The sequence below is a fragment of the Myxine glutinosa genome, chromosome 5, assembly GCF_964187855.1.
Source record: "Myxine glutinosa chromosome 5, kmMyxGlut1.1, whole genome shotgun sequence".
In the NCBI taxonomy this organism is placed as follows: Eukaryota; Metazoa; Chordata; class Myxini; order Myxiniformes; family Myxinidae; genus Myxine; species Myxine glutinosa.
The window spans coordinates 167,599,290-167,618,941 of NC_136265.1; the positions used below are offsets into that span (position 1 = coordinate 167,599,290).

Consider the following 19,652-nt stretch of genomic DNA (forward strand, 5'->3'; position numbering starts at 1 on the left):
TCTTTCTTTCCTGGAAGTTCTAGCAGTGTCCATGTGTTTTATATCTTTCCCACCCCCCTCCCCTGCCTTCTCTCCCCAAGCCCTCTTCCTCCAACGGATCTTCTGTTGTACTTGTGTGTTTCCCTCTCTCTCCCCATCTTGTCTCCCGCTCCCTTTATTGTATGTTTTGTGTGTCCGTTTGTCCTTTTTTGTGATTGATGTTAGCTCTTTCACGAGCCTCGATGTTGTATACAAAAATAAAAGAAAAAAAGGTAGAGGACCGATAGATGAAGTGTATTGCCAGGAATGAAGATCATGTTGAGAAATAAAGTGATTGTACAGTTTTCCTTGTTGGGCCACAATACAAACTGATCACCTCTCGAACCTGTAAGGTTAAGAAAAGGGAAGGTAATAAAGAACAGAATCATGTTGCGTTTAAAGAAGAGGAAGAAGAAGAAAAGGAAGAAGGGTGCAAAATGTATGACTTACAGGGTGAGTCGTTAGTCCCAGGACACGGTTTTCACTGCTTATACAAGATTTGTTTATGCCAAGTATTTATTTATACTGTTTTCTTTATTTTTTTCAGATAATACAAAACATAGGACCGTGGGTCCTGAAGCTCACCTGGAGTTAGGGTTGGTTTGAAAGGAAAATCAGGGTTTGAAAGTGTGTGCGAGGGATTTGACACCTGAAAATAGGTGTTTGCTCTATTCTCCCAAACTATTAATACACTTTTGATGAAACTTCATCACAACCTTTATCACCCGTGATGTACCAAAGAATGTTCACGGTATTAGAAAATCAGAGTCAAAGAGAGTCTGCTGAATAGGGGGGGTATTTTTTAAATTATTTTAAAATAGGTTTTTGTTTGTTTGTCTTATGACAAACCAATCGCCAATTCGGGAGAAATCGCCAATTGCGAGGCACGTCCACCAAACGTCATCACGCCCATTTTACCAATACTGTACCAGAGAACAAACAGTATGAACAAGTATTTTTATTACTCTATGAGTGATGCCTTCCAGTCTTTAAATGGATGTTTTATTTGGGGCGATTTTTTTACTCGAAACGTCACTGTAATTAGATTGTTGATAGTGAGCGCGAAGTGGAATCTCGAAGAAAGAACCCTGAGCCTGAGGTGATTTGTTTTCAGCATTGTGTTTGTGGTACTGGAGCCATGATGAAAGATACAAATTTGGGACCTGTTTGTGCCTTTTGTAAGAAAGACCACCAGACTGCGGAGGAAGAATGTGGAGAGATGTGCCATTCCTCAAATGGATCTATTCATGTTCATTATCTTTGCCTTCTCTACTCTTCGGGTTTATGTACTGATTCTCAAACTTCACAAGAGACAATTAGCAATTTTCCTGTTGAAGAGATACAAAAGGAAATACTTCGAGGGAAGAAGTTGAGATGCAATGCCTGCAAGCGTGTAGGTGCCACTGTAGGTTGCCAAATTCGAACATGTCAAAGAACCTACCATTACCCTTGCGCTATTGAGAAAAAAAGGTGCTTCTCACTGCTGATGCGGACGAGGGAATTTACCAAATTTGTTGTGTCAAATATGACACTAACCAAAACAAAATATGACAAGTCATGATCTCAAGTTACAAAGACGTAAAACACTAACCAAAAGAAAACGTCGCCGCTCCAAAATTGAGACCAGTCCGACCAACTGTGAGGAAAGTGATGGAATTAATTGCAGCTCCAATGAAGAGCCGTTGCCAATGAACGTCAGCCTTCCGCTGGATTCTTTCTTACCTGATCCTCCTGCTCATGCCAGAGACTTTTGGGATAACTTGATTAAAGCTGATCTGGTTAACACGGTATTTCAGCTTCTCTGTGATTTAATTCGTCATGGTGAGGCAAGCTGACGCGGACGAGGTGCAAGCGTGTAGGTGCCACTGTAGGTTGCCAAATTCGAACATGTCCAAGAACCTACCATTATCCTTGCGCTATTGAGAAAAAAAGGTGCTTCTCACTGCTGACGCGGCTGAGGGAATTTACCAGAATTTAGCCCTGGTGTTGGGCTAGCGGCTAGGGTGCCAGTTTAGGATCCAAGGATCCTGGGTTCGAATCCCGGTCGATCGCTGAATTAATGCCAGGGGGGTTGACTCAGCCTGTCATCCTTCCGAGGTCGGCAAATTGAGTACCAGTTCACTGGTAATTCCCTGTGTGTCGTAAAAAGGCGACAAACGGGGTTGGCGGCAGGAAGGGCATCCGGCCATAAAACATTGCTTCAAAAAGGGGACCAAAAAACAACAACAACCACGGTCCCCGAAAAAGGCCAACCCCCGGCTTGCGGGGAAAAATGGCCTCTAAACGGTGGTTTTTTATGGTGAGGCAAGCAACCAAGTGCTCATTCAGGCTTTCAACATGGTTTTCTCTGCTGGAGTACTCCACACCATACATCAAAATGTTGAAGCAGCAGCCAACAACAGTTTCGTAGCCTCCTGATTCTTTGCCATTTTCATGGTTCGTTGAGAAGGTAAGGCCTTACCTTCTCAACGAACCATGAAAATGGCAAAGAAGGGCAACCATTCAATGATTGGACATCTGCTGATGCGCAGTCTGGCATGATGAGGCATTTGGACATCGAAAATCAGGAGGCTACGATGCTTCTTCCAGGTCATTGGCTTGATGACACTCATATTCAGAAGGCGCACAAGCTGATCAGAAGAGCAAACCCTCATATAAAGGGTCTGAATCCCCCTTGCTCATTCGTTTGCGGGCAGATGGAAACTGTTGTTGGAAATTTTATCCAGATCTTGCACACCAATGGAAACCACTGGGTTACCATCGCAAACATTGGATGTAATAAGGGCAAAGTTAATATATATGATAGCCTGCATCGACACGTAGGCAAAGATGTTAGAGACTGTATTACTCGCATGCTGCACACTCCCTGTAAAGATCTGACCATTGTAGTGCCACAAATGGGTAAACAGGGAAACTCAGGTGACTGTGGGGTCATGGCCATTGCTGCAGCGTTTGAATTGGCCGGTCAGAGACGGAAGTTCAATTTTGACACAAATGAATGAGTGGAGGTGAACAGTGATTCTGGATTTTTTGGAGTTTCACAAAGACACGTCTTTTTGTGTTTTGAGGAAAATACCTTGAATCCTTTTCCATTGTCAAACAATTGCCAGATGCTCATTGAAACAATAGATCCACCGTTGTCTCAATCTTGACCAGAAAATGTGTTCAGGTTTTACCAGAAAGTCGGTTTTACCAGAAAGTGACCAATGAAAACTATGTTGCAAAGATAATTCAGGTCTACATCTTTGTTACAGAAAAAATCTTATATAGACACTTCCAAATGAAAGGGTAACATGATATATGGAGAAATGAGGCGGTGGTTAATTGAATGAAATTTGGAATGTTCTTGATTGCTATTCTAAAACCATTGTGAATGTCTCAATTGCAATTGTCAATAGATCTTGTCGGGTGGACGGGTGGGAGAAAAGATCATGGATTTGGATTGGGAATGATCTGAGATTGTGGTGACCAGCGTTCTTGAAGACATGGAGGGAGGAATGAGATTGAAAAGAATGTGCGAGTTGGTTCCACAGGTGGGAGAAAAAGGGGAATGAATGAGTGGAGGTGAACAGTGATTCTGGATTTTTTGGAGTTTCACCAGATGGGAGTTTATGGCGGACTGTGTGCCCCCTACAGAATCCCGGGGGTGACAAAGCACGGAAATAGCAGAGAGTGCAAGACCAGAAAGAGGTTGGTAGAAGACAGAGACTACCGACCTGTATGCAATGGGAATGTGGGACGCCCATAAACTCTGCTTCATCGCAAGAGATTCCAATGATCTTTAAGGCCTTGGTTGCTACGGCATCAAGCTGAGCAATGTGTGAGGCAGGGGCACCAGCCCAGAGGTGAGAGCAGTACTCCATCAGGCTGTGGATGAGGGCCTTGAAGGTGGATAGGAGTTCAGGTGTGCTAAGGAAGGGCTTTGTATGACATGGGATTCCTAGTCAGCTTCTGGCTTCGGAGGCCATCTTTGAATGAACAAGAGAAAGAGAAAGGTTTGCCAGGATCAAACGACATATTGCAAGTGTTTGTCCAGCTTGTGATTTCCTCAATGTCTGAAGACAGAGGGACGAGGCTGCAGCCTGCATATCAGAAGGATGAGAGATGTCATGGCAGATGGTAGTCATCAGCAAAGAGATAAAGGGGGTTTTCCGGAGGGTCAGAGAGATCATTACTGAAGATTAGGAATAGGACTGGGTCCAGAACACTGCCTTGGGGCACTGCAGCCTTAACAAGGAGGGAAGATTGAAGGATTCTTTTGAGAGCCACACATTGGCTGCAAGAATAGAGCAAGTCAGTAAGCCACGTGTGGAGTTGGCCTTGGATGCCATAGGCAGAGAATTTGGAGATAAAGGCAGAATGCCAGACTGTATCGAAAGCACCAGATATGTCCAGAGAGTGACTCCATCGAGTGAGTGCCTCGTGATCTCATGTCTGACATTGAAGGCCTCCATCCCTTGTTGGGAGAGTAGAAACAGCATGTCCAAGTTGCAGTGATCTGGTTTGAATCCGAATTGGTGATCTGAGTGGAGGCCATTGGAGAAAAGCAAGGATTCCACATCAATTGTGATTATGGATTCCATGACCTTGCTGATGATTGGAAGTAAGCTGTTAGGTCTGTAGTTAAGGTGATCAGTTTTTGCAACTTTTTATGCGATGCAGTGATGTTGGCTGATTTCTAAACAGATGGAAGATGACCAAGGAGAGGGAAAAGAGCATTATGCCAATGAGTGTAGTAAATTGTAAAATAATGACATTTGTCTTTCTCTGCTGACTCAGTGGTCCAATCATTTCCTAAATTCGACTTGCTAATCACGAGTCACATCACTCAAAATGTCATAAAGGATTACTCGTTGGTAAATAAAGCAAACTTGCCAATCCCATCCCACCCTCGACCCACCCATTGTTTTATTGATAAACTGTACACTGTTTATTTTGATCAGCCTAGTATACAGCAACTGTGTACTGGTATGTTCAGATCAGCCTCGTATTCTCAGATATCAAAATGGGTGTGCATTGGCTTTATTAACTCTCAATCTTTAATGATCAATTACTTTAATGATCAACTTTAATCAATTTTTATGTTTATGGTTTTAAATTGCCTGAAGAATGCTACAAATGTATTATGATTTTGCACATTAATCTTGTTTTAGTTTATAGCCTGGTGTTGGCTTAGTGGTTAGGGTGCTGGCTCGGGATCCTAGGATCCTGAGTTTGAATCCTGGTCAATTTCTGAATTAATGCCAGGGGGGTTGACTCAGCCTGTCATCCTTCGAGGTCGGCAAATTAGGTTCCAGCTTGCTGGGATGAATGTGCCGGTGTGTGCCCCAGTTTAGAATAGGTACACCGTACCCCTGCATGTCGGAAGAGGCGACTAAAGGGTTGGCGTCAGGAAGGGCATCCGGCCATAAAAACATTGCCTCAAAAAGGGAATCATGATGATTGTCATGGGGCCCACAAGGCTAACCCTCACTCTAACGGGGAAAATGGCTTTAAAAAGGGATTTTTTTTTTTTTTGTCTTACGATTACATTAGTATGATTCGACCTGCTTCCCTATCTCCTGGCAACCATTGAAAATGGTTTAAGTTACCGTGATACTGTTTGAAATACCTTTAGTTGGCGCAGTATAATGCTTTATTTTACCAGGTGAGCAGGGCAACCAGGGGTATTGCCCCTATTTTTACACACTTTTATTTAACTTCATCTGAACTTTGTTTGTTTGTCCCATTTCAAATCTTTGAGCCGTTCGTTTTCTAGGTTCGATACGTCATAGAGAGCGGAAATTTGGCCCACGGTCATGTTTTCTGGTACATTTCCAACTGTCAAAATTTAATTTTACTAGGGCATGCCCGTACTATATCTATATCTAAAATTATATCCCCCCCTCTATTTACATGAAATGGTTTGGTCCATGAAATGTTTTGGTCCATTCGCAACGCCAAAGCGAACGGCGAACGCTTTACATGAAATGGTTTGGTGCATGAAATGTTTTGGTGCATTCGCAACGCCAAAGCGAACGGCGAACGGCTTGCGAGTACAGTGACAATCCCACCGGGGTTTTTATTAGTTTTAAAACATAGTTTAACGCCAACATAGCGCCAACATAGTTTGCAAACGTGAAATAAATGAATACGCTCTCAAATGTGCCATCCGAGGCAGAGTGTGTCCGCCACGTTCGGCACACGCGATAGTTCGCTGCTCTCTGATTGGTTGAATCGTTTTTTGGACATAGCTCGGTAAGTAATTGTCCGATTAATATGAAACCTTGAAAAGGCACATCCTCGGGTCCCCAGCAATATACCTGGCAAGTTTAAAGTATATCGGACCCGTGGTTGTCGAGAAACAGCGGTCACAGACAAACGTACAAACAAACAAACACACAGAGATTACTGGAATTATAGATAGATAAATAAGTTTTCTTTTTTACTTTAATTTTTTTTTTTTACGTGTGTAGCCCTAAAACATTTTTCGTTTACTTGTTTATGCCATGAATAAATTTTGGTGCATCATGGGTGATGAAGGTTGTGGTCAAGTTTCATTGAAATTGTGTGTGTAGTTTCGGTTAAGAGAGCAAATACCTATTTTGGGGGGCTCAAAACCCCCGTAGACCTCCTTAAAACCCGATTGTTTTAATGCCGTGATCAAAGTTTGGTACACCATGGGTGATCAACGTTGTGAAGTTTCATCGGAAATGTGTGTGTAGCTTCTGAAAATAAAAGCAAATACCTATTTTTTTTTGGGGGGGGGGGGGGGGGGGAGAAGGCAACCCTCCCGCCCCCTGTAATCTGCATAGGGCCCGATTTTTTTAAATGTCGGGAACAAACTTAAATTCCAACATACCAAATATAATTTTAGCCAAGTTTGATCAAAATCCCATCAGCAGTTTCAGAGAAGAAGTTTCAAGTGTTTACGGACAGACATACGGACTGATGACGTGCCATCCCATAAGTTCCCCAGAACTACATTCCAGGTGCGGTAAAATACATTGCACCAAGAAGGTTCAGGAAGCATTTGGCACCATAACATGGTATTTTGCATCAGTTTTGACACTGCACGTGGAGAAAAATTAATCTTGCGGCGTGACAACATAGCGGATATCATACAGATGCACACAATGTGTAAGGAGGTATTGTAATTGTTGTATTACTGTAATATGTCATTATTACTCCTGTTATTATGTTTTACTGTTATTTCTGTGATATGTTATTACTCCTGGGGCTTATGACTCACCCTTGTAGATGGTATAATCAAATCTTGTATAAGCAGCTAAAACCGTGTCCTGGGACGTATGACTCATCCTGTAGTTTCAATTATTCACAAACTGTGCTGCAAAAAACAAACTTATGAATTATTTTCAGTGTAGAGAGATTGCACACGGCAAACATGTTTTTTTAAAACTTATTCAATAAGACCAATTATAGGTTCTCAAATGTTGGGTCAAGTCTTTCACTGGGTCTCTGTATCTGGTTGCGGCATTTCCCTGAATCTGATGCACTCGACCTTTGTGAGGAAAATTTCATTCCTCTTTGCTTTTGTCATTTACGATGCACCTTCATGTGCGTTTTTACATTTGAAGATTGAGCGAAACCCTTTCCACAAATAGTGCATTTGTATGGACGCTCGCCCGTATGAATTCTAATGTGCGATTTAAGGCCAAACTTTTCAGAAAATCCCTTTCCACAAAGAGAGCACTTGTAGGGTCGTTCACCGGTATGAGTCCTCATGTGTGATTTGATCTGACAGGCGTGAATGAAAGTCTTCCCACAAACAAAGCACTTGTATGGACACCCTCTCCTGTGTCGTCTCTCCATGTGCAGCTGCAGAGCACCCTCGGTAAGGAACAACTGGGCGCAAGTTGAGCAGGAGAAGAGACTTGCATTTTCCGACGTTCCCTCTGTGATGACAACCCACAATTCACAATGTCATCATTCATACGTAGTAATTCATGAATAATTATGACAAATGTTTCCGTAAGATTTCATCAAGTACCACACATACAATATACTGTGGAGTATTGAAATTTCCTTACTTGGAAATATTAGCCTGTACTGTACATGAGGAAATCCCTTTTTAGGAGTAAACATGTGATTGTATCATTGGTATCTGCATCTGGCCAAAATGCTTTGGATATCAAACTACAATTTGAGAATTGTCTGTTGGTGTTTTTGATTTCTATGCACAGAATGAATTGAAAACTGCTGGTTGTACTCAGTGTATGCATGGATAGGTTGCAGGCGGAAGGAAAATTCATAGCCCGGTTGTTCATGTTGGGGGAGGACCCAAATTATCTCTATTTAATATTTATGGCATAGCACTGCTACCAGTGGGAGGGAGTATTACAAATCGTATCAAAGTTATGGGGGAATCATCCCATCCGTACTTCTGGGGGAATTGTCCCATCCTCCCGTCTAAGTCCTGGGGAATTGTCCCATTCGTAATTTTGTGGGAACACACGACTTTTGAAATGACGTAATCTGCCCCAAAATGCTCAGCGAGCATGTGCAGAAACCACTAGCAACAACAACATCAGGACAGGGAACTATATTGTGCATGCGAGATAAGGATTATTACCTAAAATGGGACGCACAGCTTCTAAAAGAAGTCAACTATACGTGGAAAACTACCTGAGAGAAAGGGGTGTGCCTCTGCACAACGAAAGACTTGGAGAACTTTCTGATCAACTTGCCCGAAAAGTTGATATCTTGCAGCCAGCACAGGTGCAAAAGGCCTCGTTAGCATTCATACGTCATTTCAAAAGTCATGTATTATCCCGTCCGTAATTCTTGGGGAATTATTTACATCTGAATAATAGTGGAATATTTCCAGAGAATGAAGGTCTCCCCAAAAGGTTTTTCCAACAGGTTTATCCGAATCTCAGAAATGACTTGGACATTCAGAAAACGCTGTGTAACCTCCAAAGCAAGTTGGGGGGCCCAAATCCTCCCCATTCTTGCCTGCTGCCCGGATTCATCAGTGCAGCGGGGCATAGTCAGAGTGCCGATCATTCCCCATGGGATGGCCTTTTCCCTCTTGTTTCTCCTCTTTTCTGTCTGTCTCTGTCTCTCTCCCTCCCCCCCCCCCCCCCCCCAGCCTTTTCCCTCGTTTCTCCTCTTTTCTGTCTGTCTCTGTCTCTCTCCCCCCCGTCTCCATCTCCCTCTCCCTCTTGTTCTCTCTCTTTCTCTATCTCCCTCTCCCTCCCTATCGTGAAGGCAGAACTGTACTGGGCTAAATAACAACAACAACAAGACCCTACTCACCAGTTGGAGGGTTAACAAGCACATCAAGCTCTTCATGAGGAGCACCATGCAACTCTTCCTTCACTTGGATGCTGCACAAAGGCTCTTCAGAAGAAGGAGGAAGGACACCATGAAAACATCCATCCTCGACTGGATTCAGATCATCAGAAAACAACTCTATGTTGGGCATATTACGGAATGATTAGCAAGGATGAAGAGTCATAACTGCAAAACAATCACTTTGGTAAACTATTTCTTCTAAAAACAATTACTGAGAATCGAGATAAAAAGCAAATGCAACCTAACCAGTCCCATGGAGCAAAACAAGCACAACTCAAATTGTTTTCTTTAATTAATGTGGCTTTATGCAAGAGCAGACACCCCATCTAGGTTGGCAATAGAAGATTATAACAAGCAATAGGATTATTATTGCAATCTAATCATGGAAAAACCCTCCCAGTTTCTGGTCATGAAATAAAGGCACGAGAATCAATTTATTATGATCAGGACAATTGAAACAAACATCCAATTCATTCCTGCCATTCTGAGGCTTGCCTTTTTATTTCAATCTTCATAATCCTGAATACCCATAGGCACAGTCACAATTATGTTACTGTTTCTGAAATATGTATAGAGCTAATACACAGTGAAACATATCTGAAACATGTGTTAAGCTAATTAAGAAAAGTTCGGACTGTAGCGGTTCCCGCTGAATGTACACAATCGCCTTGCACCTGCCAGGACGCGGCCAGGGCACGATCGCCATGCCGGGCTCGTCCGGACGGGCCCAGACGCGCCTCTCCTGGGCATGCCCGGACTCGCTGTTCCCGGGCACGCCCGAACCTCCCGGGCACGCCCGGTCTCGTCTTTCCCGGGCATGCCCGCTCTCGCCTTTCCAGGGATCGCCCAGAGCGTCCGGGCATGCCCGCTCTCGCCTTTCCAGGGCTCGCCCAGAGTGCTCGAGCACGCCCAGCCTCGACTTGCCAGGCCGCCCGGGCATGTCCAGACTCGCCTTTCCAGGACTCGCCCTTGACACCCGGGCATGCCCGGTCTCGGTTTTCCCGGGCAAACGCCCCGGCATAAATGTGTATATATATTGCTGCCCGATAAACGGGCTTTTGTCAGAATACCTGAGCTGTTTTGTTTCAATAAAGCAACTCGGACGAATTCCGTCTTTGGTCGCGTCAATTCTTTCGACTCGTGTTGGAGCGCAGCTCCCTCACTGGTGACCTACCGACATGGACACGGCAGTGACTCTTAAACTGCCTACCTTCTGGGAGGCTCACGCGGCTGTTTGGTTCGCCCAGGCGGACCCCCAGTTCGCCCTGCGAGGCATCACCGCGGACGACACCCGCTTCCACCACGTCGTGGCAGCGCTCGGTTCCGCCACCGCGGCCCGCGCCCTGAGCCTCCTCGAGCACCCGCCGGCTGCTGACAAGTATGATGCGCTGAAGACGCTCCTCCTCGACGCTTTCGCCCTCTCACCGGCGGCACGCGCACGGCGCCTGCTCGACCTGCCCGAGCTCGGCGACACGCGCCCGTCCGAGCGCATGGACTATATGCTCTCGTTGCTCGGTGAGCACTCTCCGGATTTTCTGTTCCGCGAGCTGTTCCTTCGCCAGCTGCCTCACCCGGTACGCCTCGCCCTGGCTGGCATGTCGATCACCGATCCCCGCGCCCTCGCCAGGGAAGCCGATAAGATCTCCTCGGCGGGCCAACACATCGGCGCGGCTACCTGGAGCCTGCCGCCGTCCGAGGCGACGCCCACGACGCCCGAGCGCCCTGCGCGGTTGGAGGCCGAACTGCCGGTGCAACTGGCGGCCGCCACGCCGCGCCGACCGCTTCCGACACGACGGCCGGGGCCTCCACCTGACGAGGCGTGGTGTTATTACCACGTCAGGTTCGGACACAAGGCCCGGACGTGCCGACCCCCGTGCACTTTCGGCGAGTCGGGAAACGGCCGGGCCGGCGTTCATTCCCAGCCATGAGTGCCGGCCACTCGGGCAACTTGCTTTTTATTCGGGACAAAGCGTCCGGGCGGCGTTTCCTTTGTGACACCGGCGCCCAACTGAGCGTCATACCCGCCTCCGAGCAGGACAGGCGGGACGCCGTTTGCGGCCCCTCTTTGGTCGCTGCTAATGGCTCGGCCATACGCACTTTCGGCCCGCGCGACGTCACCCTCTGCTTCGGCAGCCAGCGCTTTCAGTGGACCTTTGTGACCGCCTGCGTCCCCATGGCTTTGCTGGGCGCCGACTTCCTCTGCGCGCACGGGCTGCTGGTCGACGTCAAACGACGTCGCCATGTCAATGCCGAGACCTTCAGCTCCCTGGCGTGCACGATGAGCAGCTCCGCGCCGACCGAACTGGCGTGCGCCCTCCCGACGGCGAACGAGTTCGCTCGCCTGCTCGCGGAATTCCCGGCCCTCACGTGGCCGACGTTTTCGGCCGTCGCGGTGCGGCATGGGATCGAGCACCACATACCCACTACGGGCCCGCCGGTCTACGCCAGGGCCCGCCGCCTCAACCCGGCCAAGCTCGCCGTGGCAAAGGCCGAGTTCGACGCGTTGGAGCACCTCGGCATCGTGCGGCGCTCCAATAGCGCGTGGGCCTCACCACTGCACATCGTGCCAAAGCCGGGGGGTGGATGGCGCCCGTGTGGCGACTACCGCCGCCTCAACGACGCTACCACCCCCGACAGGTACCCGATCCCGCACATCCAGGACTTTTCCGCCCGTTTGGCGGGACGGGTCATATTTTCCAAAATTGACCTGATACGGGGATACCACCAGGTACCTGTCCGGGCGGCCGACGTCCCAAAGACGGCCGTCATCACGCCGTTCGGCCTGTTCGAATTTTTGAGGATGCCGTTTGGCCTCAAGAACGCGGCCCAGGCGTTCCAGCGCTTAATGGACGGCGTGCTGCGCGCCCTGCCATTTCTTTTCGTCTATCTGGACGACATCCTCGTCGCCAGCACGTCCCGCGCCGAGCACCTCCTCCACCTCCGAACACTGTTCGGTCGCCTCAGCGAGCACGGCTTAATTGTCAACCCGGCCAAATGCCACTTCGGCACGACGACCGTTGACTTTTTGGGCCACCGCATCACCGAGACCGGGGCCGTGCCGCTGCCGACCAAGGTCGAGGCCATCACCACGTTCCCGCGTCCCCGTTCCATCAAGGCCCTACAAGAGTTCCTCGGCATGGTGAATTTTTATCACCGATTCGTGCCCCGCGCTGCTCAGCTCATGCGGCCCCTTTACGAGGCCCTCCGGGGAAAGCCGGCCAAGCATGACATCGTTTGGTCCGCGGCCATGGACGCGGCCTTCGCGAGCGCAAAACGGGCCCTCGCCGACGCAACGCTGCTGGCTCACCCGGTGCTCAACGCGCCCATTGCCCTCACTACGGACGCCTCCAACTACGCGGTGGGCGCCGTCCATGAACAATGGGTGGACGGGGTTTGGCAGCCACTCACTTTTTTCAGCCGGCAACTCCGGCCGAACGAGTTAAAATACAGCACGTTCAACCGCGAGCTGCTCGGTCTATTCCTGGCCGTTCGCCATTTCCGACACCTCCTGGAGGGCCGCCCGTTCACGGCTTTTGTCGACCACAAGCCGTTGGTCTACGCAATGGCCAAAGTCACGGAGCCGTGGTCGGCCCGCCAGCAGCGCCACCTCTCCGCCATGTCGGAATTCACCACGGACATCCGGCACGTCGCCGGCAAAGACAACGCCGTGGCCGACTGTCTTTCTCGGTCCAGCGCGAACGCGGTCCACCTCGGCGTGGACTTCGCGCTCATGGCGGCCGACCAGACCACCGACACCTCGGTGCAGGCCCTCCGGGCGGCGGACACGGGCCTCCGCCTGGCCGACATCCCCTTCGCGGGCACCGTCCTGCTCTGCGACGTCTCCCAGGGCCAGCCTCGCCCCATCGTGCCCGTTTCCTGGCAGCGCCGCATCTTCGCCTCCAGCCACGGCCTTTCTCACCCGGGCCGGAAAGCTTCTCAGAAGCTGGTGTCGGCGCGTTTCGTCTGGCACGGCCTTCGACGGAACGTCCGCGACTGGGCCAACGCCTGCATGGCCTGCCAGCGGGCCAAGGTCCACCGCCACACCCAGGCCCCGCTAGCACCTTTCACCGTGCCTGCACGGCGTTTCGACCACGTCCACGTGGACCTGGTGGGTCCCCTGCCCCCATCGCGGGGGTTCACCCACCTGCTCACCATGGTGGACAGGACCACCAGGTGGCCGGAGGCCGTGCCCCTCACCTCCACCACCACCGCCGACGTGGGGCAGGCGTTCATCGCCACCTGGGTCGCGCGCTTCGGCGCACCGGCGGACATCTCGTCCGACCGCGGCCCACAGTTCACGTCCGAACTTTTGGGCGCGGTCGCCCGCTCGTTGGGGGTCACGCTGCACCGCACCATGGCCTACCACCCCCAAGCCAACGGGTTGTGCGAGCGGTTTCACCGCTCCATGAAGGCCGCACTCATGGCCGGCCTTCAGGACGACGGTTGGACCAACCGGCTGCCGTGGGTCCTTTTGGGCCTCCGCACGGCCCCCAAGGAGGACCTCCGGGTGTCCGCCGCCGAGCTCGTCTACGGCCAGCCGCTCCGCGTCCCGGGCGAGTTCGTGCCCGACGCTACCAGTCCCTGGTCCGCCGCACACCAGCGCTCGGACCTCCAGGAGGCCGCCCGACGATTTGCCCCCGTGCCAACGTCCCGCCACGGTGGCCCCCAGTCCTACGTCCCCCCGGCGCTTCGCACAGTGGAGTACGTCTTTGTGCGTCATGACGCGCACCAGGGGCCACTCCGGCCGCCGTACGACGGGCCCTTCCGGGTCCTGCGACGGGGCGACAAGTCCTTCGTCGTCGACGTCGGCGGCCGGTCGGACCGGATCTCTGTGGACCGCCTCAAACCGGCGCACGTGGACGTCGACCGACCACCACGGTTGGCCCTTCCTCCGCGGCGAGGCCACCCCCCATCCACAGGTCCCCCCGCTCGACCACCCACCACCAGATCGGACCCCCCCACCACGACCCTCCAGGGGTCGCTTCGGCCGGGTCATCCGGACCCCCCTTAAATTGACCCTGCCGGTGCAGGTCGATTCTGGAGGGGCGTGTGTAGCGGTTCCCGCTGAATGTACACAATCGCCTTGCACCTGCCAGGACGCGGCCAGGGCGCGATCGCCATGCCGGGCTCGTCCGGACGGGCCCAGACGCGCCTCTCCTGGGCATGCCCGGACTCGCTGTTCCCGGGCACGCCCGAACCTCCCGGGCACGCCCGGTCTCGTCTTTCCCGGGCATGCCCGCTCTCGCCTTTCCAGGGCTCGCCCAGAGCGCCCGGGCACGCCCAGTCTCGACTTGCCAGGCCGCGTCCAGGACGCCCGGGCATGTCCAGACTCGCCTTTCCAGGGCTCGCCCAGAGCGTCCGGGCATGCCCGCTCTCGCCTTTCCAGGGCTCGCCCAGAGTGCTCGAGCACGCCCAGCCTCGACTTGCCAGGCCGCGTCCAGGACGCCCGGGCATGTCCAGACTCGCCTTTCCAGGACTCGCCCTTGACACCCGGGCATGCCCGGTCTCGGTTTTCCCGGGCAAACGCCCCGGCATAAATGTGTATATATATTGCTGCCCGATAAACGGGCTTGTGAGAATACCTGAGCTGTTTTGTTTCAATAAAGCAACTCGGACGAATTCCGTCTTTGGTCGCGTCAATTCTTTCGACTCGCGTTGGAGCGCAGCTCCCTCAGGACTTAATTAAATGGACAAGGTCGATGCTGGTCGTTATAGCCTTGAACAAAAAGACAAATATTTTTCAAAAGTTGAGTTCTGGAAATACAGGTGATGTTGTGGGATTGCCTACAATGTATTGTTGCAGAGAAATGAGTTTCCTTTCATCATCGGAATTGATCAAGCAGTTGATGGGATCTCTTAATTCACTGGATGATAGAACACCACCTAATGTGATGGTTTTGACGTCCTGAGCGATAGACATACGTAATTAATAGAAAGGATGTCAAGAGAGGTTCTACTGGGGCTCAAGGTTCAGAAGGGAAGCCTGGGCCACAGGGTCCAGCTGGTGAAGATGGTCGACCTGGACCTCATGGTCTGCAAGGTTCTTGAGGCCCACCTGGCCTCATGGGTCCCTGGAGCCAAGGGCCCAACAGGAGTAAGTGGTGTATATATAGAGCAGACAAGCAGTTTAACATGTCCTTCCAGGACATGACATTCTAATTACGGAATACCTAACGGGAACGATGATAACAAGGTGACAAACTAAAGTATATATGAATTAGTACTAACAATATTATTTGGCAATAATAATGAGAAGGAACAAAATGCACACCAAGGGTTCATGAAGCACACGCACAAGGGCCTTCGTTACGCACGCCGCGTACAGGTAGGTTTCAGTGACACGTGCTGAGCTTGGGACCTCATGCTGTATGTGCAGCATACTATTACAAGGAAGTTTGTGCCGAGCGCGCACCAAGCACACGTGCAGGCAATTGGCGCTAGAACGTCCGTACGCGGTTGACTTTCTATTCGGAGGGGATTGATTCCTGGTTTAATGGGATTCGACTACGGACTGTTGTTTTGGTATTTTACGAGAATGTTGATGTGGTTTAATGGGATGTATTGGCGCTGAGGAAGCGCCTTTAGCGATTGACTTCCAGCCAGTGTAACGCTAATTCCTGTCACAGGAATTCTGAGATCATATAAGTGGGCGTGGCAGTTCCTGATTGGTTCGTGTTGGGGAACGCCTTCTCGCTGCCGACGTGACGTAAATTCGCGCACGCGCACTGGTGATTGGCGCTGAGGAAGCGCCTCTAGCGAATGACTTCCAGCCAGTGTAACGCTAATTCCTGTCACAGGAATTCTGAGATCATATAAGTGGGCATGGCAGTTCCTGATTGGTTCGTGTTGGGGAACGCCTTCTCGCTGCCGACGTGACGTAAATTCGCGCACGCGCACTGGTGAAGCTTACTCGATCTTACTCGATCCCATATTACATGTACTTTCATTGCATACAAATTATACTTCCTCCTAGAAATTCCATGCCCGAACCTCAGCGCAATCCAAGAGGATTCACTTGTTATCTTCACTGATAAAGGTCCCTCTTGGCTATGGGAGATAACATCGTGGGTTCTGAAATAATACACCGCTTTAATAAATGAACGTTAGTTGGTACTGTGTAATTCCACCAAAAGAACACCAATTCAGCTCGATTCAAAGTGGCTTTTATTGTGCGAGCAGCAAGCACGATATCGATTCCCGAGCCCGCCAACCTGGAAGTGACGTGTACATCCGTATCCGGTTGTTATATGTTGCCGACGGTGAGGTCTAGATGTTGCATACATTGCAAGTACAGGACCATTCGTTTATACGTACTATGTCATTGGAAGATCCGTGACGCGTACACCGGCCTGAGAAGGCAGGTATATTCATTTACCTCACGGGCGTTCGTAAAATTTACCTCACGGGAATTTTTTTTATTAATGCTGTTGTAGAAATTTGTGATTAAAATTGGGTGCTCTTTAGAATGAAAATATAGATTGAGTTTAAGTCAGAAAATACAGCCCCGAATATATTAACTTTGGATTTACAGTGACAAGGGATTCAGTAGCAGGAGATAATTATAGGTAGTAGGTTGTTGACAGCAACCACCCAGGGTAGTACTACCGTTCTGACATAGGAGCGTTAAAGTGCTGCCCGGAACCATCTTACACTCTCCGTGTCAGGATTGCTGGTCTTACTTTCTGTCTCACTCAAACTACAGCTACTGGGCTAGCTTCAACCTCTCTTTCTTGCAAACAAACACCGTACACATTTCATCACACACTTTTCTTCTCTTTTATTTAAGGCCTGGCCTCGATGAGGGCTATATAGCCCGTGCCTGGAGCCTCCAACATTAACAAAAAAAAAAAAGTCTGATCGGGCAATCAAATTAAATGTGATGTAGTTTTTGGAGATTTTTGTTCAAGACAGACATGGCCGCCGGGCCATGGGACCGATAACGTCATAATTTTCATTAGAGCTACAGATGGAGGTGCTCATATGGTGAAACATTCCTGGCAATATGGCCAAAGGTTGCAGAGAAAAGCATACTTATTCTGTGCAGACAAACAGACAGACAAACAGCAAATTCAAAACAGCCGTGAAAAGGTGACCGAGTCAAGTTTTTCCAAATCAATGTGGCTACAGGCCAGTGGGTGTGTATATATAAATATATATATATATATATATATATATACATACAGTGGAACCTTGACTTACGAGTGCACCAACTTACGAGTTTTCCGAGATACGAGCCGTCGCTCGGGCGGTTTATTGCTTTGAGATGCGAGCCGAGATCTGAGTTACGAGCTTACGCTACCCGCCACCAGGTGGGTTCCGGTCACGTGGTTATCTTGCCGTGCAAGTATCTCTGCCGTATATCGCGTATGAGTGCCAAGGGAAGAGAGGATGATGTGCTTGGATATAAAACACGCAATCGTCGAAAAACATGAGCGAGGTGTGCGTGTTGTCGACTTGGTGAGGCGGATGTGAAGGCAGCTGAAGATTTTATTATAACTGAGAAGAAGAAGAGGATGATGTGCTTGGATATAAAACACGCAATCGTCGAAAAACATGAGCGAGGTGTGCGTGTTGTCGACTTGGTGAGGCGGATGTGAAGGCAGCTGAAGATTTTATTATAACTTTTGCCGAACTGATAGAAGCCGAACGATACATCCCCCAGCAAATCTTCAACTGTGATGAGACAGGGCTCTTCTGGAAAAAGATGCCGAGGAGGACGTATATAACGGCAGAGGAGAAGAGCATGCCAGGCCACAACTTGTTCAGAGTGCCGGCGATAGCTCGCCTTCTCTTTGTGGAAAACACGGTGAGATCCTTAACATCCAACAACTAATGGGACGCAAACGGGGCGCCCAGTTTAGCGGTACACACATTGATGAATCACCCTGCCTGTGATTCACCCATGACAGGTTATAGCTGGGTCGGGATTCAAACCCAGGCTGGACAGTTTAGAGTCAAGTGTGCGTACCTCCAGTCCAGGCCATCCTGCCAACTTGTATGCTGCATACAGGTGAAATATAAAGCGCGAGATATTTTTATATATACTGTATATTTAAAAAAAAATTGGTGTGGTTTTTGGCGGGCTGGAACGGATTAATAGCATTTCAATGCATTTTAATGGGGAAATTTAATTTGAGAAACGAGCAAATTGAGTTACGAGCTCGGTCACAGAACGAATTAAACTCGTAAGTCAAGGTTCCACTGTATATATATATCAAATATGAGTGTTCCCGAATATGGGTATATATAATATATATATATATATATATATATATATATATATATATATATATATATGTATATGTATATATATATATATATATATATATATATATATATATATATATATATATGTATATATATATATATATATATATATATATATATATATATATATACATATATATATATATATATATATATATACACACACACACACTGGAACCCGCTATAACGAACACCAGTATTACGAACTTCCGGATATAGCGAACGAACTTCCTGTCCCCCGCATATTTAATGAGATTCTATTGTTTAATATCAATTATGGCGACAAATCAATATGGCAAATCAATATGGCGACACCGTCCCGTAAACGCAAGATCTTGTTAGTTGAAGACAAGCTCCGTATCATTGATCGTCTCAGTCTTGGTGAGAAAGCAGCAAACCTTTCCAGAGAATACGGCATTCCTAAGAGCAGCATATCAACGTTCAAAGGAAAGGAAAAGGAGTTACGGGAATTTGTCCACAAATGCAGTCAACAAGATGGTTTGAAGCGGAAGAAAATTTGCATATGAATAGGTGTGATAGTATGGTGATTCGTACGTTATTCAGTATTACGAACACTTCAAAATAACGAACTTTTTTTATGTCTCCCGAGCAGTTCGTTATATCGGGGTTCCAATATATATATATCAATCAAATATGAGTGTCTGAACGCACTCATGCATTTCCAATGGAGTTTATACGAATATGTTTTATAATCACTTGGAACTGTCCTAAATTTGTTACAGGATGGTGCAGAGACCCTTGTATATTGATTGGTAAGCCCTAAAAGATGACAGTTTCCAATACTTTCACCAGCTTGATCAACAAGGCAATGGAGGTGGAACTGCAGGTGGGCTGCTGGTAATGCGGCTGTGCTACTGATGCAATGCCCTTTTTCTGATACGGGTTGTGCGTATTATAGAGAGGTGAAACAAATTGACTTGATTTATTTTGAGAATTCTTGAGATCATCTTGGAGGTGTTTCAGATAAGATGTTGCAGATGCTAATGGGAGTGATTGGACTTAGCTGTAGCTGAAGGAGATGCCGCTAATTGGTCCCATGATAGCCCTGA

The 19,652-nt window shown here is 48.7% G+C and overlaps 2 protein-coding genes across 5 annotated transcripts in view; one reads left to right on the top strand and one right to left on the bottom strand.

Annotated features, from left to right (window-relative positions):
* The window catches only part of LOC144892419 (uncharacterized), a 748,105-nt gene that overhangs the window by 274,870 nt on the left and 453,583 nt on the right, over nt 1–19,652 (top strand). The window lies entirely within an intron of this gene.
* The window catches only part of LOC137426765 (uncharacterized), a 51,765-nt gene continuing 37,042 nt past the window's right edge, over nt 4,930–19,652 (bottom strand). For 3 of the 4 annotated variants that reach the window (XM_068115625.2, XM_068115623.2, XM_068115624.2), the window contains 2 exons: nt 9,277–9,432; nt 4,930–7,913 (listed from right to left, as the gene is read on the bottom strand). In XM_068115625.2, coding sequence (XP_067971726.1) covers nt 7,555–7,913; nt 9,277–9,432 — 515 coding nt within the window. In that variant the 3' untranslated portion in view covers nt 4,930–7,554. The remainder of the gene's footprint in view (nt 7,914–9,276; nt 9,433–19,652) is intronic. The other variant, XM_078779057.1, reaches the window with a different exon arrangement.